General features: G+C 37.8%; 1 protein-coding gene across 4 annotated transcripts in view; it reads left to right on the top strand.

The window, feature by feature from the left end:
* The window catches only part of wnk2 (WNK lysine deficient protein kinase 2), a 169,418-nt gene that overhangs the window by 117,962 nt on the left and 24,553 nt on the right, over positions 1–26,903 (top strand). For all 4 annotated transcript variants that reach the window (XM_063068119.1, XM_063068120.1, XM_063068121.1 and 1 more), the window contains 5 exons: positions 6,049–6,163; positions 7,628–7,725; positions 15,394–16,037; positions 16,779–16,993; positions 18,122–18,310. In XM_063068119.1, coding sequence (XP_062924189.1) covers positions 6,049–6,163; positions 7,628–7,725; positions 15,394–16,037; positions 16,779–16,993; positions 18,122–18,310 — 1,261 coding nt within the window. The remainder of the gene's footprint in view (positions 1–6,048; positions 6,164–7,627; positions 7,726–15,393; positions 16,038–16,778; positions 16,994–18,121; positions 18,311–26,903) is intronic.

Consider the following 26,903-nt stretch of genomic DNA (forward strand, 5'->3'; position numbering starts at 1 on the left):
ATAAAAAATCAGCGCGCGATAAAAGGCAGCGCGCACCCCAAGCAGCTGCTCTCCCCCAGATTCGGAACAGCATTGCTTAATCACGAGCCTGTGAGCAGCCGTTTGCAAGATGAGCTCTAAGGTGTCAGAAAAGCCTGAAAGAGCTTGTAAGGGTGTTACACTTAGCGTAAAACTAGACATAATTAAGCGTTTCGATCGTGGTGAACGAAGCAAGGACAAAGTGAGTTTGACTTGTGGAAGCTGACGAAGATGATGTTGAAGAGGTTTTGGCATCCCATGACCAAGAACTGATAGATGAAGAGCTGATGCAATTGGAAGAGGAAAGGATAACAATCGAAACCGAATTTAACCGAATGCAGAAAGTGAAGCAACTGCGTGAGATTTTCGCTGCAATGATAAAGGACGACTTTAATTTTGAAAGGGTACGTAGGTTTAGGATATATTTGCAGGATGGTTTGTGTCCTTACAAAGAACTGTGTGATATAAAAATGCTTGAGGCTCAGCAGTCAAGCAAGCCTTCCACATCAGCCACAGCAGACGACGAACCTCAACCTTCGACATCGAGGCGGGCAGTCATAGGAGAAGATGAGCTGCCTGCCCTGATCGACGATGAGATGACACCCCTGGGTCCCACCACCCCAACCCCCGGACAGATACTGTACCGATTCGCAGAGAATGCAGGGGTAGCCTGGAGGCACACAGCACATCTTTAAGAAAAAAGCCAAAATAAACATGCTAATTAATTAGGTGCCGTCTAGCACGTAATTGTCAGCCCAGATCAGTGCAAATGCAATCGGCAATCGCCTCTGATCTGCGCCGACATTTACGTGCCGGGCAGCACCTAATTAATTAGCATGTTTATTTTGGCTTTTTTCTTAAAGATGTGCTGTGTGCCTCCTGGCTACCCCTGCATGCTTCGCGGCAATGTATCGGGTCGGCGTCCTGGAGGGTGGGGGCCACTGCACCACCCAGCCTGCGACGACTCAGTCTAACACACCATCATCAGTGTGCTTGCTGTCTTCCCAATTCCTGTAAGTGATACTACACTGTGCATACGTTATTTCTACTTTATATAGGCTGTGTATTTTTATGTGTTATTTGGTAGATTTGGCAGCTTCATAGTTTGAAGGTTACTGGAGAGCGCGTTTATGCCAACAGTACTTACGTGAGATTTTCTGCCAAGAGTGCTTGCGTGAGATTTTCGCTACGGAGATCTGTGCAGGCAATCGTTATAGAGAAGTATTTCTACTTTATATAGGCTGTGTATTTATCATATCATTCCTGCTTTTACTATATGTCACTGTTATTTTAGGTTTTATGTGTTATTTGGCATGATTTGGTAGGTTATTTTTGGGTCTAGGAACGCTCACAAAATTTCCCATATAAATAAATGGTAATTGCTTCTTCGCTTTACAACATTTCGGCTTACGAACCGTTTCATAGGAACGCTCTGCCTTCGGATGGCGGGGAAACCTGTATTGGGGAAGTTTGCACAGTTCTGCAATGTATTTACATGGAACATAGAATAGTACAGCACGGTACAGGTCCTTTGGCCCACAATGTTGTGCTGACCCTCAAATCCTACCTCCCATATAAGCCCCACCTTAAATTCCTCCATATACCTGTCTAGTAGTCTCTTAAACTTCACTAGTGTATCTGCCTCCACCACTGACTCAGGCAGTGCATTCCACGCACCAACCACTCTCTGAGTAAAATAAACCTTCCTCTAATATCCCCCTTGAACTTCCCACCCCTTACCTTAAAGTCATGTCCTCTTGTATTGAGCAGTGGTGCCCTGGGGAAGAGGCGCTGGCTATCCACTCTATCTATTCCTCTTATTATCTTGTACACTTTTATCATGTCTCCTCTCATCCTCCTCCTCTCCAAGAGTAAAGCCCTAGCTCCCTTAATCTCTGATCGTAATGCATACACTCTAAACTAGGCAGCATTCTGGTAAATCTCCTCTGTACCCTTTCCAATGCTTCCACATCCTTCCTATAGTGAGGCGACCAGAACTGGACACAGTACTCCAAGTGTACTGAAATGCTTTCATCCCTTGGTTCCTTTTGTGCCTCAGATGTTCTCTCCAATTAGGAAATAGTCAACCCTTTCATCTCTTCTAACGAAGTGCATGACCATTCACTTCCCAACACTGTATTCCCTCTGCCATTATTTAGGATCATAGAGAGACAGAAGAAAGGAAATTATAGGCCAGTTAGTCTGACCTTAGTAGTTGGGATGATGTTGGAGTCGGTAGTTAAGGATGAAGTCTCGGCACTTTGAGGCACGTGATAAAATAGGCCATAGTCAGCATGGTTTCCTCAAGGGAAAATCTTGCCTGGCAAATCTGCTGGAATTCTTTGAAGAAATAACAAGCAGGAAGACAAAGGAGAATTGGTGGATGTTGTGCACTTGGATCAATTTTTAAATACTCTTAGTTGTGTATAAGGCTCTGAATAATCTAGCTCCTCCTTATATTTTGGAGTATCTATTCCCTTACATCACAAATTGTATTCTTAGATCCACAAATATTGCTTTGCTTAGTGTTCTTAGATCTAACCATATGAGAACTAGTGATGCGACCTTTAGCTCTTATGCACCAAAAATCTGGAATACTCTGCTAACTGAGACACGTCAGACTAGTACTGTGGAACATTTCAAAACTCTGCTGAAGACCTACTATTTTTAATTTGGCCTACTTGTAGCAGTACTTAATGCCTGTTTTTGTTGATTATATTTATGTAATTTGGTGTATTTGGTTACATTTATACTATATAATGTTTGTCTTTAAGATTTTTAATTTTGTCTTGTAAATTTATGGCTATATTGTTTTATCTTTACAATCTATGTAAAGCACTTTGAGCCTGCATCTTAATGTATGAAAGGTGCTATATAAATAGTTACAATTATTAAATAAAATGTGAGATGTCAACAAAATGCTGGAAATGCTCCAATTTAGGCAGCCTCTATGTAAAGAGTTGATATTTCAGGTCAATAAGCTTGCATCTGAATTGAAATGGACGCTTGACCTTGGCTTTCAGTATTTAATCAGCATGGATGCAAAAGACTCCGTATTATCAATAACTAAAATCAAAGCCATTAAAGGGACATTGCCTACATTTATTTCTGAAGCTATTTGTCAATTAACTTTTCATAATAAATGTGGCAAATCCTTAAAAAAAAACATTGAAAGTTAATTTTATAAATGGTTTGTGGAACATAGAGCCAGTAATTTTTAAGTAGAGTTAAGGAAAAATGCTAATCACATCACCCAGTATATCCCAGGGTTTGTAACCAGTGAATTAATGGTAAGTGCTGAGACTGTTGAAGTATAGATACTCATTATTATAGCTAAATTATTACTGCAAGATCTGTAAAAACAGCAAATAAACAATTTATATTTTATTGATTGGAATTTTGTTCTGAGAACGATGAGGTTATCAAAACTCGAACATTAGCAGAAGACAGTGGCATCTCGTAACAGAACGCATACAGTATAATGTCAAATAAGGGTGCAGTCTAATCAACCATGTTATTCCACAAGCTTGTTGCTTGTTGAAGAATTTATAGAAGGTAAAAATTTACTTTAATTTTTCTTTACCTCCCTTTGGCCTAACGAAGTGTGAAGACAGTAGCTTCTGTGTGCACCAAGAGATGATGAAAGAAATCATAGATAGGATCTGGATGAACTGTATACACTTGGAGCAACAGGTTGTGGTCCATATTGGCTAAGCTACCCTCTGAGACAGACAATTACGATTTCTCAGTTGTTCATTCCACACCACTGCAGCTTTGAAATCACTGTTTCATTGCTGTGGTGGACAGGGGCTTTAGCTGACTTTTTAAAAATGTTGTTCTGAGTTTTGTGTGAGGTTTTGGACTCCAGGGTCAAAAGCACTATAACAAATTAACAGTCGGTGGATACCATGTGCACTTTTGCAAAAAATTACTTTAAGCACACTGTACCAAGCATACTATTATATTCACTAAGAGTAATTACAATATGGTTACATATCCCAACAGGTGACTGTAATATTTTGTTCAGTTTCTCAGTGCAGTGTGTTCAGTGGATAGTAAGCTTAAACTGGACGGTTGTTAACTGATATTTATATAGTCTGCTACAGGGTGGATTAATACAGAAGAAGAAAAATGTCATTATTTTTAATAAAAATACAAAATTAAGCCATTTTAAATCTCCCATCTTTTAGTTTCAGAAGGGATGAGACTTGTAATATTTTATTTTTGATTTCAGGGTTTAAAAGACTTGAGTAATGGTTGTAACACACACAAAATGTTGGAGGAACTCAGCAGGGTCAGGCAGCATTTATGAAAATGAGTAAACATTCAACGTTTTGGGCTGTGACCCTTCATAAGTATCCGTTCCATTGCACTCTTTTAATAACAGATTTTTAAACCAGCTTGTATCCGAAGACTTGCATATTTAGGAATGCTACTTATTGATATAGTGTACAGCATATGATTGACATTGGATGGTAAAATGATGTCATATTTGTTGTCAAGCAGAACAATTGCTCTTCACCTCAAGTTGCTGTACATTTCAAACAAAGAGAGAATGCTAATTATTTATTAGATTATGAAGACACACAGTCCTCTTTTATTGTCATTTAGTAATGCATGCATTAAGAAATGATACAATATTTCCTCCGGTGTGATATCACAAAACAAAGGACAGACCAAGACTGAAAAAACTAACAAAACCACATAATTGTAACATATAGTTACAACAGTGCAACAATACCATAACTTGATGAAGAACAGTCCATGACACAGTAAAAAGTTCAAAGTCTCTCCAATGTCCCACATCTCAAGCAGACGGGAAAAGGAAGAAAAACTCTCCCTGCCATGCCCGACCACAGTCCGACTCTGAGTCGTCTGAAAACTTCGAGCCTCCGATCAGCTCTCCGACACCGGGTACCGAGCACCATCTCTATCCGAACGATTTGACCTCAATCTTGGTCACCAACAACAGGCAAAGCTGGGGGTTTTGGGGCCTTCCCTGAGAAGATTCTCGATCACCCAGTAATAGCGGCAGCGAACCTGCGTTTCAGAAATTTCTCCAGATGTTCCTCTGTGATTTCACGTTTGTCTCCATCAAATCAGAATTGTCCACGGCCCCTATTTAACAGATACGATATCATTTTCACCAGAGGGCTGCGCGCGCGTGGCACGCTGCTGCCCGCCTTTTATTATTAAACATACCTGAACATAGAATATCATGCCTGTGGATTTTTGACCTATTGGGTTATCTTTTTTCCTTCATGACTCACCAGTCTTATCAATATTCCCATTTCCTATTCTCTTTTTAATCATTTATGTTCTCGTGTAACCATAGTTTGAGAAAGAAAGTGCATTCTAATCACCTTCTAATGCAATTATTTTGCAACCATTCTGTTAATCTTATAAGTACACCCTCATATGTGTACTTCTCACTAATGGGACTAGTCTGTCACAATTTACCTTATTGTGTAATAATTTATGGAATTCCTTTGTAAGCATAAATGAAGGCACCTTGAGCATTTTGTGTTTTTCAAATGGGTCATGATATGTCAACCTTCCTTTTATTTCTTTTTTTGTTACCATGATAATCCTTTCTTTATAGACACAAAGCTATAAAACATTTTGGAATATCATGGAGGTTTAAAAAGCATAATATAAATTCAAACCTAATTATCAAATTTAATCAATTTGTCTGGAAACTTATGTGACAAAGCACCTGCAGAAAGCACTGATAGCTGGCCATCTGGCCTGTGGAGAACCACTAGGCAGATGCAGAGTGTATATCAGCAAGTTCTACCTTTCTACTGCCATGTCCTTCAGTGTATAAGTCAGATTTCTTGGTCTGTCCTGGCTTTGCCATTGTTCCAAGGGTAGTGGTTTGTGAGTTAAGGGGCCTGACAATTTCCATCTAGCTCTTTGGACTTAAATGGGGCTACAGAGATTCATCAAGATTTATCACTAATTTCAATATTTTTGTCTTTTATTTCAATATGATATTTAATTCATGATATAATTCTGTATTTCATTCAGCAGAATCATACCATTGAGATGAAAGAGTCTACGATTGAGATGAAAGAGTCTACTCAAAGTTATGCACAACCACAGACAACTGCATTGGCTATGAGGACCTCAATAAACAGTCAAGGTATATTAAGAAAACATCATGACAGGCTTAACACACAAAATTATCAGCTTATAAACAAATTAAGTAATCAAAGTTTAATCTTTCTTAATTTTGAATATATTATCTTGTGCTATGGTATCAAGGGGAAATGTTGGAAATAGTAAAAACATTGTATCATTTGTGCAAAAGTACAGGTGCACACTCCTTTATCCGAAATTCTGAAATCCAAAAAGCTTCGAAAACCGAAGTTTTTTTTTCGCCAACAGCTGACGTCACACAGGTGTGATGTGGCAGCACTAGCAGAGGCTGCCAGACGTCAGTTGTGGCTCAGCGCTCGTACTGGTTACACGTGCATTTGCTGTTCGTTGATATTTTGTGTTCACTGTTGACTTCGTGTTTAATTTCACTGTGAAAATGTCAAAAAGAGCTGCAGATACCCCTATGGGTAACAATGAGAAAAAGAGAAGGAATCTTCTCTATCAATAACGCAGAATGTGGAGTTATTGCAGAAGCTTGATCATGGTGTGTCTATGAGGCATTTTACTGAAGAAAATAGTGTCAGAACTACCACTATGTATGATTTAAATAAACAGAAAGGCAAGTTACTGAAGTTTTATAGTGACAGTGATGTTCTGCATTTATTCCAATAAGTCATTTACCATGTGTTTGATTCAGTTCATTTGAAGCTGTATATTTTTATGTTTTACTGAATGTTTTTGTTTGAAATAAAATTTCTTCTTGTCATTATTCCCTAAACAATACAGTATAACAATTATTTACTTAACATTTACATTGAATTAAGTATTATAAGTAATCTAGAGATGATTTAAAGTATATGAGAGGATGTGTGTAGGTTTGGTGCGCCACCGGGTCCTAAAGTCCACCGCACTGAGACAGGTTAAATAAGGGACTTGAGCATACGTGTTTTTTGGTATCGGCGGGGGTGGGTGGTAGTTGGGGTCTGAAATCCAAAAAATTCTGAATTCCAAAATGGAACTGGCCCCAAGGATTTCGGATAAGGGATTCTGGAACTGTACATGCCAGTATGTTTAGAGATGTGAAGAAATGTTGATTCATGCAAAAGTTGTGTTGAAGGAGCTTTTGGAAAGAAAATTATTTAAAATTGTATTCTTAATATTTATTTGTGGTTTTCTGCATAATATTACATCATAATCATGAAACAATCTTGCAATATCATCAACATTCCATGCAAAGCAAAACATAGGCAATTAAGATTAAAGGAACAGATTAGATATCTAACAATGTGGCTATAACCAATATGAATTAGATGAACACAGTTGTCAGCATAAAATTGTAACTATTTAGAAAGGATAAGCACAATTGGCTGCTCTCTTTCATTTGGGAAAGTTGAATGACCACATGTACTTACCAATCCAAATATACTGGGTTTATTATTTATGCATTATCTTAATTTTGAAGTGATGAAGATGTCAGCAGCCTCATAATTCTGTAAATGCATTTTAGTTACCAGTGCTGACATAACTGAGAAGGAAAGAAGTGATGCAATATTTGTGATGTCATCTTCAGTGGATCTTCTTCCAGTGGCAATAGATAAGTTTCAGGTATGCTTCGATGTTCTTTATGTTCCTCTATCAATTGTAATATTTCCATTTTTAATTTGCATTTTCTGCTTTAGATACAAATTTTAGAAACGTATGTGTAACATCAGTATATACTTTGTGTATTTGGCAATGTCAGTTTATTTCTGGTGGCTCTTGTTGCTACTATTTCCTGCTCCCTCTAGTAATGAGTTCAATAATGCTCATTAATTTGCATCCTTAAATTATTTATAGTATCAAATGGATTTTAATAACATGACTGTTTGAAGTGAAAAGGTTTTCACAATGAAGGATGGTCTACCTTTGGGCTCAAAGCAAACAGCTTGATTCAAATTCAACAAGTCTGGATGACCTATAAAACTGATCCAGGGAGCTTGTACTGTATGTTGTGTGTTCTGAATTGGTATTGAGATGATAACAATAAATTTAAGCTGTTGTGGGTACCTGAAACAAATTTTGGTACCAATCACTAGCAGTTCTGAAAGGTAATGCCAACTTCTGCTAGTTGAACAGAATCCTGAATGTAGATAGGTTGTTCCACAATGAGTCTCTAGGTGAAATGGTCTTGTGGGACTCCCCAGTTTTCCATTAAGAGAATTTTTTTTGGTTCATTCAAGGTTATGGGATTCAAAGTCTGTCAGCATTTGATATCCTATCCCTTATTGTCCTTGAGAATATGGTGGTGAGCGGGCTTCTCGAATTGCTACAGTTGTTCAAGTGTGGGTATACCCACAATGCTGTTAGGAAGAGAGTTCCGGGATTTTGAGTTGTCAACAGTGAAGTACAGTTGCAAGAAAAAGTTTGTGAACCCTTTGCAATTACTGGTTTTCTGCATTAATTACTCATAAAATGTGGTCTGATCTTCATCTAAGTCAGAATAAATACACAATCTGCCTAAACTAATAACACACAAACAATTGTACTTTTCATGCCTTTATTTAACACGTTGTTTAATCATTCACAGTCCAGGCTGGAAAAAGCCTTGTATTTAATCACTGGTAGAACCTCCTTTAGCAGCAACTACCTCCACCAAATGTTTCCTATAGCTGCTGATCAGACTTGCACAACAGTAAGGAGGGATTTTAGACTATTCCTCTATACAAACTGAAACAGTTCATCAATATTTCTGGGATACCTTGCATGAACAGCCCTCTTCAGGTCCTGCTACAGCATCTCAATTGGGTTAAGGTCTGTACTCTGACTTGGCCATTCCAAAACACAAATTTTCTTCTTAAATCTTCTTTTGTTGATTTACTCTTGTATCAGATCATTGTCTTGTTGTATCATCCAACTTTTATTCAGCTTCCGGTGACAGACCCACTACCCTGACATTTTCCTGTAAAATATCTTGATACAATTTTGAATTCATTGTTCCCTCAATGGTTGCAAGCTGTTCAGGCCCTGAAGCAGCAAAGCAGCCCCCAACCATGGTGCTCCTTCCACTATGCTTCACAATTGGAATGAGGTTTTGGTGTTGGTGTGCAGTGCCTTTTTCCTCCAACCATAATGGTGTGCATCTCTGCCAAAAAGTTGAAATTTTGTCTCATCTGTTCACAGAACATTGTCCCAGAAGTGCTGTGGAACATCCAGATGGTCTTTCGCAAGCTTGATGTGCAGCAATATTTTTTTTGAGAGCAGTGGTATCTCCGTGGTGTCCTTCCATGAGTACTATTCTTGTTCAGTGTCTTTTTTAGAGTGGACACATGGATAGGGTCTTAGCAAGTTATAGAGTTTTCTGCAAACAACAGGAATTCTGCAGATGCTGGAAGTTTTCTGCAGGTTTTTTTTGCTGTTACCCTTGATTCTTTTACACCTCCTTCAGCATTGCACGTTGTGCTCGTAGTGTGATCTTTGCAGGATGCCCAGTCCTAGGGAGAGTAGCAACAGTACCAAGTTTCTTCTATTTGTAGACAATTTCTCTTGCTGTGGACTGATGAACACTCATGTCTTTAGAAATGCTTTTGTAGCCTTTTGTAGACTGTATCTATAGAACTTTCATCCAATTGATAGCTTTTGATTCTCATTAACATATCCAAATGACATTCACCTAAATGGTTTCTCAGCTTGTTTTTGAGTTGATTCATTAGGCTAAAACGTCACTCACAGTCCGCAGTAGATGCAAGAAAGGTTCCCCCAATGTCCATCAACTGTGCAAGGTCGCAAAAATGTTCATTTTGAAGTACAAATGCCACCATTTAAGAAAAGTTTGAAATCGGTTTGGATTTAATTTTTTCTTGTACAGAAAATTTGAAATCATTAAACTGTCTAACTATTACAATATTTTTAGCTAGAAAATCATGATATTTTAGACATAAAGCATTAACTTGTTCATCGCCAAATGTGAGTTCACAATCCGCAATTGCGGAGAAATCAAAAGCTGACCATTCTTCTTGTACCTCAACTTTCTTCTCCTCTGAGTTTGATCTTTTTCGCTCTCGCTCATCTGCACTCAACCGTAACATGCGTAGCACTCCTGTAACGGGTAATGACGGGTTCTGTTGCTTGAGCTTTTGTACACTGTCCAAATGCGATTTACTTGCCAAATGACGCTTCAAAAAGTCAAGTTTCCAAATATCATCCCACTTCTTTCCACTAGCAAATTCTCCAGCAACTTTCGCATCATGACAATACAAACAGATAACTCCAGTTTCAGAATCGTACATAAATATTTCTCGTAGCTGAACGTTCATGACCTCATGAGCTTTCGGTGTAGCAGTTTCTACTATTTTGTTAAACCATTCAACTTTAAACAAATTTGCATTTCTTTCGCGCTTCACGCCCTTCACATCTTTTGAATTCGACATAGTGAATCAATTTTTTTTCCAATTAAAAACTTAGTAAGCTATCTACAGGATTTGAAACAGATCTTTGTAAACTTTACGATATGAACACTGTCCGCCAAACATGGCTGCCACTGTGATGCAGCTGTACAAACCGGAACAGGATAGGTGACGTGCATTGTGGTATTTGAAAAACCGACTAACCAGTTAACAGAAACAGTTAGCTAAAAGATTATTTTCAATAAGTATAATTATTAATTACTACATTATTTTAGGTAACTAACCTTCTGTGCGCACATTAGTTTCCTTTGTGTGCTGGTTGAAAAAGGTGTGCACGGATTGGACGCTGAGAAAGCTTTTGATTCGGTTAGTTGGGGGATTGGACGCTGAGAAAGCTTTTGATTCGGTTAGTTGGGCATTCCTATACAGAATGTTAGGAAGATTCGGCTTTCAAGAAAGGTTTATTAAAGTAATTCAGACTCTGTATGACAGCCCAACAGCCCGAATTAAGATAAATGGGGACCTCTCTGACTCCTTCATTTTAGAGAGAGGCACTAGACAGGGATGCCCAATTTCTCCTCTCCTTTTTGCGCTATATATTGAACCACTTGCCCAACTAATAAGACAGAGCGAAATCGTAAAAGGTATCAAGGTGGCAGGGATTGAACAGAAAGTGGCGTTATTCGCAGATGATGTTTTGGTCTATCTGAGTGAACCAGAAAAATCATTTATAGGATTGTTTACACTGTTGGATGACTTTGGGAAAATATCAGGTTATAAAATAAATGTAAAGAAAACGCAGGTTATGTCCCTAAATTATACACCATCCAAAAAATTGCAGGATACGTACGATCTTAAGTGGGAAGCTAAATCATTAAAATATTTAGGAATAACCCTGCCGAAGGATCTTTCAACACTGTCACTGGTAAATTATGGGCCATTAATCTCAGAGATAAAAGCAGATATGCATAGATGGAATCTTATCCCCTTTTTAAGTTTAAATTCAAGGATAAATACTATAAAAATGAATATTCTTCCTCGGTTATTATATCTTTTCCGTACTTTACCAGTGGAGGTGGATGATAATCAATTCAGGGAATGGGACAAATGGATTTCCCGCTTCATTTGGCAAGGAAGGAAACCTAGAATTCGATATAACACCTTACAGTTAGGGAAGGAAAGAGGAGGTATGGTTCTTCCTTGCCTGAGAAATTATTTTTATGCCTCACAGATAACCCCTCTGTTATATTGGTGTAATAGGGAATATAAGGCTAGATGGAAGGAAATAGAATTTGGATTAGTTGACAGTTTTCCTCTTCAGGCCTCAATAGCTGACAAAGGATTGATGGCCCAGTTGGAAAAATTTAATAATGCTTGGATAAATCTTACATTAAAAGTATGGCAGAAGGTGGTTAATTCATGTGGAATTAATAACATGCTAAAACTCTTTAGATGGTGTGCATACGATACCGAATTCCTTCCCAACAGAGGAGATAAAAGATTTGAGCTATGGATAAAGAAAGGTCTTACAACCTACCTCTCATTTATAGATAAAAGAGTATTACAAAGTTTCCAAATCCTGCAGGACAAACATGGCCTAGAACATAATGATTTTTTTAGGTACCTTCAAATACGAAACTATGTTAACCAGAGTTGTAGATATACAGACCTATCAACAGTAGAATTAGAATTTTTCAAGATTCTGAATTCGGCTTGCAGTTCAATACCTAGTAAATCAGTTTCTCGCCTAAATAATGCACTCTCCCATGCTAAAAATGTAAACACACTGTATATTAAAGAGAAGTGGGAGAAAGAAGTGGGGTTGGTACTTTCAGAGGAGGCTTGGGGGAAAATCTGCAGCTTTCAATGGTCCTCGACTAATTCTTTGACTTGGAGAGAACATTGTTGGAAAAACATTATAAGATACTTCAAGACCCCATATCAGGAAAAATATAAAGATACAAATGTGATGTGTTGGAGAAGGTGCGGCTCCAAGGAGGCAAATCATTTTCATATTTTCTGGGATTGCCCTAAATTAAGTCTATTTTGGGAAGGTATTCATAGAACATTAGTTAAGGTACTTAGGTCCCAGATACCTCTGAACTTTGAGACGCTCTATTTGGGGCATGTATTGTTCCTTGAACAGAAGGAAGATATAAAGTTGCTGCAGGCCCTCTTAGCGGCAAGTAAGAAATCAATCACTAGAAAATGGCTAAATCCAATACCACCTACATTAGAAGATTGGTACGAAATTATCTTGGAAATATTTAAAATGGAAAAGTTGACTTACTCCCTGAGAACTCAAAAAGAAACATTTTATCAAATCTGGAATAAATGGATTGAATATATAACCCCAATGCGAGCAGACTTTAGATGACTCTCCTAATGATTTATATTGCTCTTCTCATCAACACAGTAATATTGCTAACGTAAGCACCCCTAGTCTAAATGTTTGTTGTTTTTTTTTGGAAAATAGAGAATTAACACAAGTAAAGGGAAAGATTTGGGAAAGGGATAAAAAAAAAAGAAAAAATTAAGTAAATAAGTACATAGGGATTGGATAATTATGTCTGCGGGCAGGAACAAGCACGAACAAATTGGGATATAAACACCTACAATGGTTGGTATATAGGCTTGTATGCAACATTTTGGACCAGTGGAAATGGTCCAGAAGGGTTGTATGGAAACTATTATTACCAGTTTTCTTAACAACTAATTTCATTACTTAGCCTAATAGGTTAGATTTACTACAGTACATAATTATCTATTTAAATGTTTATTTTCCTTTTATATCATCTCAATGTGTACTTAAGAATGTATAAATAATTGTAGTTTTATACATATAAAAAAATGGAAAAGGTTATATGTGTGAAAAAAGTACATGATAATTGTGAATTCCTTATCCAAATAAAAATAAAATTAAAATAAATAAATAAATAAATAGAAAATAAAAGAATTTACTTATGGTCAGCTCTGAAGAACTGAACCCTCATGGAACCTGGGGAACTGTTTGAATGAGTGAAACATAAGATTACAATTTTTGTATTCACTTCACTCAGCAATAAAGGGTAACATTCTGGAAAAAAAAAAGGTGTGCACGCGCACATGTGCACAGCTTAGAGGGAACTATGCTTAGCAGGCCAGGCAGCATCTATGGAAAAGAGTAAATAGTTGACATATCAGGCCGAAACCCTTCATCAGGACTGGAGGAAAAAAGATGAGAAGTTAGAGCAAGAAGGTGGGGAGAGGGGAGGAAGTAGTACAAGGTGGTAGGTGACAGGTGAAACGGGGGGACGGGGAGGGGTGAAGTAAAGAGCTGGGAGGTCGATACATGAAAGAGGTAAAGTGCTGGAGAAGTGGGTATCTGATAGGAGAGGGTAGAAAAGCATGGAAGAAAGGGAAGGGGAGGAGCACCAGTGGAAGGTGACGGACAATTGAGATAAGATGGGAGAGGGAAATGGGAATGGTAGGGGGCTCAGTTGCCAGAAGTTTCAGAAATTAATGTTCATGCCATCAGGTTGGAGACTATCCAGACAAAATATAAGGTGTTGCTCCTCCAACCTGAATGTGGCCCCATCATGGCAGTCGAGATGGTCATGGACTGACCTGTCAGACTGGGAAGCAGAATTAAAATGTATGGCCACTGGGAGATCCCACTTTTTCTGGTGGATAGAGTGTAAGTGCTTGGCAAAGCATTCTCCCAATCTACATCATGTCTCACCAATTTACAGGAGCCTACACTAAGTGCACCAAACAGTTCTTATGGTTCTGAAGGTCAAAAACAAAAAATATTTAAAATCTCACAGCTGGGATAAAGTTCAAAGCTCTACCCTGTTCTTTACCAAAAGGTATTGCCTTTCTGAGACCTCAGCTCTGCACCTCCTAAAACCTCCTCTGCTATCAGAATTCTAGGCACAAAGGACTAGCATTTGCACTATTTAATTTGGAATTCTTCATGAGCTTTTAATATAAACACCATAACTAACATGTTGAAAAAGACTCTGGATCAAATATCTATCTGTGCAGCTGCTCAGCAAAATACAAGACTCTGAAATATCAAGCCTGGAAAAAAATAGAAGCAAATAATTGATTTCTTATAAACAAAAAGAAACATTGCATCTAAAAGTGTTATGAGCTTGCATCTATGAGACCGATATGGAGTACACATAATTGCATGACGGACAGAAGGAGAATAATGCAGTTGGGTTCTGTGTTAGAATTGCTGTCCATAATTCCTACTTGCTCTGGCTATTCACTGAGAGCTGATCTTTGACCTTCACACCTAGGTGAAGTTCAGAAAGCACCTGGTCTTAGGCAGTTGAACATTGAGGCCCAGTCTGTGACAGAAGGTAGAGTTTAATCTTTGACAAAGCTGAGTTACTTTGAGTTTTCAAAGTCTTTGCCTTACGGGGACACAAGTTAGAAGTTATAAACAATCATAGTTCTTTTTTTAAACTGCTTGGAAGTACTGAAGAAAGAATAGACTTGGTTTCAATGGGGAAAATAAAAACAGAAGGAATTGATTTCCCTCAGTTTAAAGAGCAAAAAATTTATAGTGGGACCAGATCAGACCTGCTTGTCTTATAAAATAAACTTCATTATAAAGATTAATCTCTGAACAAGATTTATCTTCCAAATAAATCGCATTTAAATTTTTTTTTTAATGTAATAGGTACCATTCAAATTATAATATGGGTCTCCTGAAATTTTTGGTGGGATAAGATGTCTTATTACTAGCAGCTTCCAGAGGAAAAGGGAAACAACTGTGTATAAAACAGGCTGCCAAGAGTTGCATGTTGGCTTGGGTTTTCTCAGAAATGCACGGAGTAAATATGATTGAAACCCAGTCTTGGAAGAACTTGGTGATTTATAATCTCCTCTTTTATTTCAGGTTGTTCCTTCATCTCAGGATACTGGTAACAGGATTGAGTATTATGCTAAAAGTGAAACAAAGCCATTCAAAGCACCAGGTCCAGCAAAAGGACATTTCAGTACATCATTAGCAAATGGTGAAAGTGATCAAAAAACAGACATGTTATCTATTAGAAGAATCAACACAATTGGCAGATTTTCAGTTATTAGTACAAAGGATGAAGTAACTTTAAAATACCCTTGTCTCAATAGATATTCTGCACCTCCTGGATTATATACAAAGGAATCTCTTACTAGTCCTGTTTTAAAGCCTTTGGTTGCTCGAGGTCAAACTTCAGCTCCCAAGGAAGTTAAGCTTCGGAGTCGCCTCTCTTCAGATTCTGATGAGTCATTCAATGTAAAACCAAAAGTTGTTCAAAAGTCACTTATTTACAATCAGACCACCACAGATGGAGGTTTCTCTTTACCAGGAAAATCAAATGCTTTGCTGAAGAGTGATGATAAGCAGGTATCTGAACCTACAGATGGCCAAACAACAGCAGCTCCTCCAACTATAACCATTCATTCTGCATCTCCTTCCCAGTCATCTTACATGAGCAGTGACAATGATTCTGAATTTGAAGATGCTGACATGAAGAAAGAGTTGCAGACACTACGAGAAAAGTGGGTTTGTTCATACTTGGGTTCCAGTACAAATTGACTTTGATTTGTTAAATTATTAGTCTGAATGTTATCACAGTCTTTTAAAATTTATTTTTCTTTGGGATACGGACCAGCATCTATTACTTATTCATATTTACTTGAGAAGGTGGTGGTAAGTCACCATTTAGAACTGCTGCAGGCTTTCTGGTCAGGGTATGAGATTTAAACAGATAAAAATGAAAGAGTGGTTTATGCATATATCAGGATGGTATGTCACTTTTGGGGAGAGCTGGTGGTGTTCCCATGTGCCTGCTGCCCTTGCACTTGATTGGAGAAACTACAGATTAGGGAAGTACTGTCAGAGTAGCTAAGGCATGTAATTGCAGTGCATTTTGTAAATGAGTACCCACTGTGCACCCATGGCAGATGACATTCATGTACAGGATGGTTAAGGGGCTGCTTTATCCTGGGTGATGTCAAGCTTCTTGAATTGTTGGAAGTGCATTCATCCAACTAAGCAGCATTACAATACACATCTGACTTGTGCCTTGAAGAGGGTAGAAAGACAGTGTAATGGAATTCTTTTATTTAGATAGTTAAGATAAATTAAAGAATAAATTGAAATGTGATATTTTCTGCATTGTGCATAGATTAATTTAGTTGGATATAACTGCACAAATTTATACTGAGTAATACATTTGTAGCAATTATGTGACTTTTCTGCGAGGGAATTTTAAGGTACATTTTAACATCTTGTTTTAGACACATGAAAGAGATCTCAGAACTTCAAGTTCATCAAAGGCATGAGATTGAGGAATTGTACAGACGTTTGGGAAAACCTTTACCAGCAGCTTTAGGATTCTTGCAAGCTGTACCACCCACAGGCCGACGACGAAGACCCAGCAAGAACAAACTAAAAGCTGGCAAGCTACTTAATCCACTAGTGCAGTCACTGAAGAGCGCAGCTTCCAATACAAGTAAGAGTGCTGATTTAGATAGCTTATTACCTACAATCGAATAGATCGTCAAAAATAACCAGATGAATAATTACAAATAGAGATGTAGGTTTGATCCCAGAGTGATTAATGCTGTAGGTCATGGAAAGCCAAGCAAAATGAAAATATTCCAGAGTACTTGATAGTTAAAACATAACATGTAACAGGATCTTGGCTGGGTTATATAACCATTACATTCTTACTTGCATCCCAGGAAATAATCTGGAAAATCTCCTCCATACTGCTCCTAAATCACATGGACAACCAAATCTGCAAAAAATAAACATTTCTAAAATCGTTACCATTGAATTAAACATAAAATTTCCCTCATTTTTTGCAGTACCCACACAATAGGCTGAGCTTGTTTTTCGTAGAGTAAGCAAAGTTGAGGGGTGACCTGATGGAAATTATGAAACATTATAAAAGGCACTAATAGGGTACAGATATCTAAAACAATAGAGCCTAGTTTTAAGGTGAGTGATCGTTTTTATATATACTTTTTTTGTAATAGTTTTAAAAATTAGTATTATGTATTTCAATGTACTGCTGTTACAAAACAACACATTTCACGACATATGTCAGTGATATTTAAAGAGGATTGAGGGGAATTTTTTCACTCTGTTTAATATTTTAAGCATGCCTTCAGAGAAGGTGGTAGAATCTGATACAACTATGTTAAGAGACGTTTTGATAGGAGCTTAAATAGGCAAGCATTGAAGGAGATTCCTAATGAAGATTAAAGTTATTAGTGTAGATGGACAAAAAGTCATCATGGACCTGGTTACAACTCTGTGACAATAGATTCTTGAAGATTGAACATGGTGAAAATATAGAATAATATAGAAGGCCAAGTATGGTAAATGGTAACAGAGCTATGATTGAGGATGTGTATGATTTGCTTCTTGTGCCCCTTTAAAAAATATTACAACTCTCAGATATACCAAAAAACCTTTTTAACCTAGCAATGCATAAAATGCAATTGCTGCTTAAGTTGAATACCAAGTGGGATAAAGTACTTTTCTCTTGTGGTGCCATCTTGATATACAGGCTTTGCAGTTATCTTATTCTAAGTAACAAACAGTACTACCTAAGTGTTCTTTCCTGTTATAGGTTTTCAAACAAATAGTTGTACTACTTCTAAACATCAAGATTTTCCAAGTAGTTCTGATATGCTTGAGGCTACTCCATCAGAGGCGGTGCAGACACAGCAGCCATGCTCTATCAAGTCCTCCTTATCCTCTGATTATCAAGGCTTTATTAATGAAATGGGAGGTGCGGCACAAGAAGACATTGCCCAAGGTAATTGCACAAACAGTTCATTAAATATATCATAGGAGGAAGTTTTGGTTAAGGAAAAACCTATTAGATTCCAACAAGATAAGCAAAATTAAAGACCGTTTATGGCTTTTTAAAAATGTTGGGATCTCTCCTTTAAAAACAAGTTGTAATATGTTCTTGAAATTTTGTTAGTGGTCTCGTTGGTGGTAGATGGTATGTAAAATGACTAAATACTGCATAAACTGATCAAAGTGAAAATAACATTTGATTTGAATTTTGTCACAACCCATTCCATTTGCTAAGAAGCAACAATCAGTACAGCAAATTAAATAGTGAATGATAAAACCACAAGGTAAACGAACCTGGGAAGAAACTCTGAAAAGAGACAGATATTTAACACATAGCATCAGAGGAATAAATTGAGAAATGATCTGAGAAACATGCTTTTTTGCCTCGAAAGAGTGTGTCTGATACAGATAATACAGAATATGGGAAACTGTATATTCAGAAGTAATAAGGCAATATAGTCTGTAATTAGAGGGAAATTTAGTACTTATCTGGAAGTTCTCATAGCTCAACACATAAAATAAGCTTACTGGCAGGTAAAACCCTGATATCATCAAATAAATGATGTGATTGCAGTGCAAATGAAAGGATTTTCTGGATGCATCAAGATGAGATTGTTCACATATTTGATCTTATTGATACAGTGTGTTATCTTCTCTCCAGTAATGTAAATATGGATTCCAGAGGTGCAATTTCTATCTAAAGTTAGACCAGAGAAAGAAGGTCGAGAAAAAATTCAATAGAAGTGAACAAGACCATGATGGGCTGAAATAGCTTCTTTCTTTCTCTTTCCCCCCCATTTTCATTAATAGATGGTTCTAGGGCCAATGTGTTGGGCATAAGACAAAGGGAGAACGCAAGGGAAACTTGGACAGGGTGCTTTCAAGATCTGAAACGTAACCTGCAAGATTGGTGGTTTCTGTCAATCGAGGCTAAAAAAAGATTTGTACTTCAATGAGAGATAATTAAGAGCAGGTGCATGGAACTGAATGGATGGTTCTGTAAGGAGCTGTGATGGACGGTAGACTAAATGAGTTGAATAGCCTACGTGTTCTGCAAGTGATTAGTTGATTTATTACAATGTAGGCAACAGCAGCATGTCTATCATCTAGCTGCTCAATAATGCTAGATGGAGGCACCTAGAGGATCTTAAAGGAAGTAGCGGTGGAAATGGGTCCTTCAGCCCAGTGCATTCATGCCAGTCATAAAGCACTCACATAGACCACATAACATACGTTATTTCACTTTGGCCGTATTCCCATTAACACTCTGCAAATTTGTCACTTGCCTGTATGTAAGGGACAAATTACTGTAGCCAATTATTCTGGAACCCAGAAGTCTTTGGGATATAGGAGGAAACAAGAACTCCTGAAGGAAACCCATGCATGTGCAAATTCTATATACTATTACGCCATTTGAGATGACAATTGAATACAGGTTTCTGGAATTACGAAGCACCATTTCTACTATCTGTACCACAGTGTTGCCCTACATTGACTATATACATATATACACGCACGCACCACACGCACGCACCACATGCGCGCACACACACACACACACACACACACCCCCCCAACCAACCAACAGCATACACACACCACACCCATCCTACCTCTCGCTGATTTCAATTAAATGGCAAGTCCAGAAGAAGATCCAAGTCATGGATAGAGCAAGTTGTGATTGCAGAGGATGTAGTCTTTTGGAACATATGTTCTTGTCATTAAATAAATGCTTTTCTGCTTTCTTGTTCATTCCGCAGTTGGCCAACTTGATTGGTCCATGATTGCTTCACTTTTCATTTGTGAAATTTTTTTTTAAAGTGCAATCTCTGTATTTTGTGAGACTCCATGGAGCAATAGTTTTTTTTTTAGTTTTGCTAGAAATAGAGCTATCTATGAATACAACTGAACATGTATTCAGTGCTTTATTTTTCTTGGAATTGAAACTGCAATTTTTTAAAAATGTCCAAATCTTCTGTTAGTAAAATGCATGCTTTACTGGCATCTTAATTATTGCTGCAATAAATGCATTATTGCAACAGAATCAGCAGATAATCTTTTCTCCTCATTTTTGATATATCATTACACATGACCTTGTTCATTTAAAATTTATTATACCTCCCATCCAAACAAAAGTTGACAGATGTTGGGGAAGAATTAAACTTCGATTCCTGTTTATCCCTTGGGGGGTGGGGGGGAGAATGGTATATACAGGTACTTCTGTTGAAAATGAAGGATTCTGACTTGAAACATCGACTTATTATTTCCCTCCACAGATGCTGCCTGATGCACTCAGTTCTCCAGCAGTTTTTTTCTTCAGGTGCTGCATCTGTAGTTATTTATGTAAAACTGTATGTGAAAGACATGTTCTTTATGATCATGCTGCCTTGCCTTTGCAGTAGAAGCAGTTTGGATGCAGCAAGTTTTCATCAGAATTATGCATATAATAATGGTATAAGGGAGTTATTTGTGATGATTCTAAATATGATAAATATTACAATTACTACCTTTTCTGATTCAGGTTTCTGGACCACAAAATACACACTGTTCAAATTCCAATTCACATTTAAAGTTGTAGATAAACTTGCCCATGAAATTGAATATATGACTTTAATTTAAGTAGAAAGCACTTCAAAATAGAACCACAAATACTTCAACTGGTCTCAACTGTGTTCGTTATAGGGCAATCAGTTAAGCACAGTAAGCAGCCGCAGTTCACACAGGGAAAGTTGTGGATGTATTTTTCCAACCTGTTAATTTGTTTTAATCTAAATAAAAGTTTTAAAAAAAGTCAAGAAAAATCATTCTACTTGTGCTTCCTTGGATCCTGCAGGCAGTTGCATGCTGTAATTATTTTAACTAAGGGTTCCAATTGGTACCTAATTCTACAGTTTTAACTAACCCTATAAAAATAAATATTTTTTCTGCTGTTCTGTAGCCCTACAGCTGTTCCTCTCTTCCACTATTGAAAAGCACTATTCCTTAGCTGTTCAGTCCAAGGTGAAGGAATCCACTTTCATTAAAATGAACCCAGCAATGTAATTAGGGAATACCCAACGTGATTTTTTAGCACTGTCATCCAAAACAAATCCTTGAGAAGCGCTGAAGGAATTGAGTTTGACTTCACAATGTGAAGTAGGAGTTGCCCATGTGTAGTTTCATTTAATATGCGGTACCATTGCATACCATTTTCCACACAAGCTTTACAGAGCAAGTCTTGATCTGGTGGCAAGGGGGAACCAGGTACTACAGTGTGGATGTTAATGCTCGCACATGAATGTGGCACTTAGCTAATGTGCATTTGTTTTACTTAGTCCAAGAGGGATTGGTTCAGTCTGTAGTGACCACACTGCAGAATCAATGTTATCTGAACCTCCATTTGACCTGCAGATGAGGATCATGTTTACATATCCTCAGAGGTAGAGCTCTAAGACATCACTCAATCACCACAACACATGAAATGGTTGGCTTTGCATTGAAGGTCAGTAAGAGCAAAGTCCTCAAGCAGTCTGTCTCTGTTGTTTCACATACCACCCCGACAATAAAGGTTCACGATGAGACCTTGGAAAATGTGGACCGCTTCTAGTGTCTTGGGATGGGTGGGCATCAATGATTAAATTCACCACTGCCTTCAGTAGGCCAACACAGTCTTTGGTTGATTAAGGAAAAGGATCTATAGGGGAGTAATGATCCTCATCCTCCTGGGTGCCTCTGAGATCTGGTCTATCTTCAGCAGACAAAAATACCTCAAGCTCCTTCTCCAAGATCCTTCAAAGGAGAGCTGAACCAACATTAATGTAATCTCCTAATCCAGATTTTTTAAGATTGAGGTTGCAGTTACTCTTTCAGCTACATTGGGCAGACCACATCATTCACATGCCTGACTTAGCACTCCTACAAAATAGACATGATCCAGAGTTTCATCATGGGAGGAACTTGCCTGGCAGATAGAAAAAAGTTCAAGGATGCAATATTATCATGGACTTCCGGACACTCTGTTCAAAATGACTCAAAATGGGAAAACAGAATTTGGGACGATAAAACTCTCAAAGCTAGAACTTTGGGAGCCCCGTAAAATCCTGTAATCATGTTTACCTTTCAAACTACACCTCACCATCACTTGCACTATCATCCACTTTGTCTCACCTGTGAGTCAGCACTTCTGACACTAGCTTCTTTAGCCATCTCAGTGCCTGCAAGATTGGAGTGGAAACAAGTTATCTTTGATCCCTTGGGAGTACTGAAAGGTATAAATAATGCAAACAATACAATGTTTTATCTGCATTTTAAAAAAATTTATGTGATTAATTCCAATACAATTTTATTTGATCAATAAATTTGTAGTGATTCAACAAAAGTAGTCATGCTGTTAAACTATGTTAACATAGAAACATTGAAGTCTACAGCACATTACCACCCTTTCACCCCACAATGTTGTGCTGACCACGTAACCCACTCTAGAGATTGCCTAGAATTTCCCTACCACATAGCCTCTATTTTTCCGAGCTCTATGTACCTAATCTAAGAGTCTCTCAAAAGACCCTATGTATCTGTCTCTACCACCTTGTGTAGAGAATCAGTATGTTGTATTGATTCTTCTCTTCTGTTGTTCACTGAAAGAATATAATCACAATCTTAATTCTGCTGCTGTTTTGCCAATTCTCCAAGCACTTGATGCTGACAAGTATCTTTAAGCTGTACTTGATGCATTTCACAATATTGTGAGATGACTCCCTGAGGTTTATTCTGATCAGATATTGGATAATAACAATACCCCTGAATTAACTAATACTTCTGTCCAGATGCATGTACAAACATTTCATATTTCTGCAAAATTGGGAAGCATTAACTTAAACTCTGTTTGCCCACGCAAACATTTTGGCTCATTGGTATCTTGATGTAAACATAAAGCATTTTCAAAAAAACCAAGAGCAGACGCAATAATTCTCATGAAGTTAGAACTTGTTTTGGTGTCTGATAGTTAATTGTAAACATAATACTAAATGACAGATTAGTTGCACAATGTTATGTAAAGGTATCTATCTATATATTTATTTAGAGATAAATCACGGAGTACATCTTTCAAACCACACCACCCTAGCAACTCTTGACAACCCCAATTTAACCCTAACCTAATCATGAGACAATTTACAATGACCAATTACCCTATCTAGTATGTCTTTGGACTGTGGGGGAAATTGGAGCTCCCAGGAAAACCAACACAACACCTTCCACAGGGAGAACATACAGAGACTCCTTGCAAAGTATGCCAGAATTGAACTCTGAATTCCAATGCCCCAAGCTGTAATAGCATCTTGCTAACCGTTTCATAACTGTGACACCCAACTAGTCAGATATATGATGTGAACAGTAGTTTCATCTTTGAGCTTACAATTTTAGTTAGCCAGCATGAAATTCTAACTTTTCCATGTACATCCTTCATCACCAAAAATTGGATAGCACTCTGATGGAAGTGAAAGCAATTTCACCATCTAAGTGTCAGCTTTGAGTAGTATGATGTTTCCTACTTATAGAAAATGATAAATTTTGGTTCCCATTTATCATTAACACTTTAACTAGTATGTGAATGTAGACTTTGTTTTACTTTAGATTGCCTTGAACTAAAAACAAAAGGCTAAATTTTCATGTCAGCTTATAACTATTTGGCAACAGAGAGACAAATATTGTTGAGGAGGAACAGACATTGTATCAAGTTCAATTGTCGCTCTTCTGGCCTCAAGTACAGTTATCTAGTACTTGGTCAGTGTGTAAACGCATTTCTTTTGAAGCATCTACCGGTGGTATCACGAAGTGTAACAGACACGAGATTTTGGAGATGCTGGAAATCTTCAGTAACAGACACACAATGCTGGATAAACTCAGCAAGTTAGGCAACATCTGTGGAGGAAAATAAACAGCTGATGTTTCTTGGCCCAAAACGTTGATTGTTCATTTCCCTTTGTAGATGCTGCCTGACCTGCTGAGTTTCTCCAGCATTTTGTGTCTGATACTGAAGATTTCCAGCATCTCCAAAATCTCGTGTCTGTTACACTTCGTGATACCACCGGTAATGGAAAGAGGATTATTTTCAGACAACCAAAGTAGTTGGATGGATCTAGAAAACTGTTCTGAGAAACTCCAGAAGCCATGTCCTGGAACTGAATAAATGCCCTTCAGTAATCGCAACCACCTTAATGCTAGAGATAGCTGAATTTAATGAGGAATTTTCCTCTGATTCTCACTAACTTCTGTATTACCAGTGTTCCTTATTACCATACTTGGTCAAATGCCATCATTTTCATCTTTGTGATCTTATTTCTGAAATCCAGCTTTTTTTGACCTTAGTTTGTCTTGTGGTATCATGAATCCACTGTTGAGTTGTCTTGGCGGAACACATGGTGATCAAGCTATTTGTGAGGTAGCACAGCTTTGTGAGTAAATTTGGCACCTTTCGATATTGATGATTATGGGCAATATTTGGTTAGATTGGATTTCTTTTACATTGTGTAAACAAAAGATAGTATGGACTGTATTCCACTTTGTAAAAGGAAGTCGCAGTATTGTTGTACTGGAATACTTCGGTGAGAATAAGCAGTGTTCCTGGAGTTCAGGTCTTCAGTAGTACAACTCGGCAGTTTCAAGACAATAGTCTTTGCCCTTTGTTCTAAGCATTTATGGCTACTTCCTGAAAATAATCAAATTGGCTTAATTCTGGCTTTGTGACAGTGGGCCTATGTTCCCTCCAAGCTGTGCGCGTGTATGCGCACACATGTTTTTCAACCAACGCACAAAGGAAATTAATGTGCGCACAAAAAGGTTAGTTACCTAAAATAATGTAGTAATTAATTATTATACTTATTGAAAATAATCTTTCAGCTAAACGTTTCTGTTAACTAGTTAGTCAGTTTTTCAAATACCACAATGCACGTCGTTAATCTACGTCCCCTCACCTTTCCTGTTCCGGGATCTGGGAGATAATGTTTTGTGGAGTGACAAAGTTAAAGTTTTGCTAAGCCAACAACGTGAAGAAAACATCACAGAAGATACAAGTTCGCTGTTGACTTTTATAAATAGTCTTTGTGTTCATTTAGAAGAAAGGTTTCCTGGAGATGAGGTACAAGAATGGCCAGCTTTTGATTTCTCCGCAATTGCAGATTGTGACTTCACATTTGGCGATGAACAAGTTAATGCCTTATGTCTAAAATATCATGATTTTCTAGCTGAAAATACTGTAATAGTTAGTTAAATGATTTCAAATTTTCCGTGCGAGAAAAAATTAAATCCAAACTGATTTCAAACTTTGCTCAAATGGTGGCATTTGTACTTCAAAATGAACAGTTTTGTGACCATGCACAGTTGATGGACAATGGGGGAACCTTTCTTGCGTCTAGCGTGGGGACTGTGAGCGAGGTTTTAGCCTAATGAATCAACTCAAAAACAAGCTGAGAAACCATTTAGGTGAATGTCATTTGGATATGTTAATGAGAATCAAAAGCTATCATAGTAGTCGTAGTCATACTTTATTGATCCCGGGGAAATTGGTTTTTGTTACAGTTGCACCATAAATAATTAAATAGTAATATGTAAATAATGCCAGGGAATAAGTCCAGGACCAGCCTATTGGCTAAGGGTGTCTGACCCTCCAAGGGAGGAGTTGTAAAGTTTGATGGCCACAGGCAGGAATGACTTCCTATGAGGCTCTGTGTTGCATCTCGGTGGAATGAGTCTCTGGCTGAATGTACTCCTGTGCCCAGCCAGTACATTATGTAGTGGATGGGAGACATTGTACAAGATGGCATGCAACTTGGACAGCATCCTCTTTTCAGACACCACCGTCAGAGAGTCCAGTTCCATCCCCACAACATCACTGGCCTTACGAATGAGTTTGTTGATTCTGTTGGTGTCTGCTACCCTCAGCCTGCTGCCCCAGTACACAACAGCAAACGTGATTGCACTGGCCACTACAGACTTGTAGAACATCCTCAGCATCGTCCGACAGATGTTAAAGGTCCTCAGTCTCCTCAGGAAATCATCGCACCATAGAACATTACAGCACAGAAACAGGCCTTTTGGCCCTTCTTGGCTGTGCCGAACCATTTTTCTGCCTCGTCCCACTGACCTGCACACGGACCATATCCCTCCATTCACCTCTCATCCATGTAGCTGTCCAAGTTTTTCTTTTTCTTTTTTTTTGTAATTTATTTTTTATTGAATTTCATCATCAAACATTTCAGTAAGATGTATTTCAGATACTGTACATATATGTATATTATATAATCATTTTTGTCACAAATCTCCACATAATATTTATCTGATAGAAAGGAGAGGAAAGAAAGAACAATCGAAGGAAGAAAACTATGTACAGAGTAGGGAGTGATCTTTTTTTTAACAACATATTCATGAACTTGTGAGAATAAAATCAGGCCTATGAGGTGTTATGTAGTTAAACCATTTTTTCCAGTATGAATAAAATTGTTCCAATTTAGGATTAACAGATGCTGTTATCTTCATTTTGTAAATGTCCATTGTAATTTCAATCCTTACAT

Source organism: Mobula hypostoma, chromosome 15 (assembly GCF_963921235.1).
Source record: "Mobula hypostoma chromosome 15, sMobHyp1.1, whole genome shotgun sequence".
NCBI lineage: Eukaryota > Metazoa > Chordata > Chondrichthyes > Myliobatiformes > Myliobatidae > Mobula > Mobula hypostoma.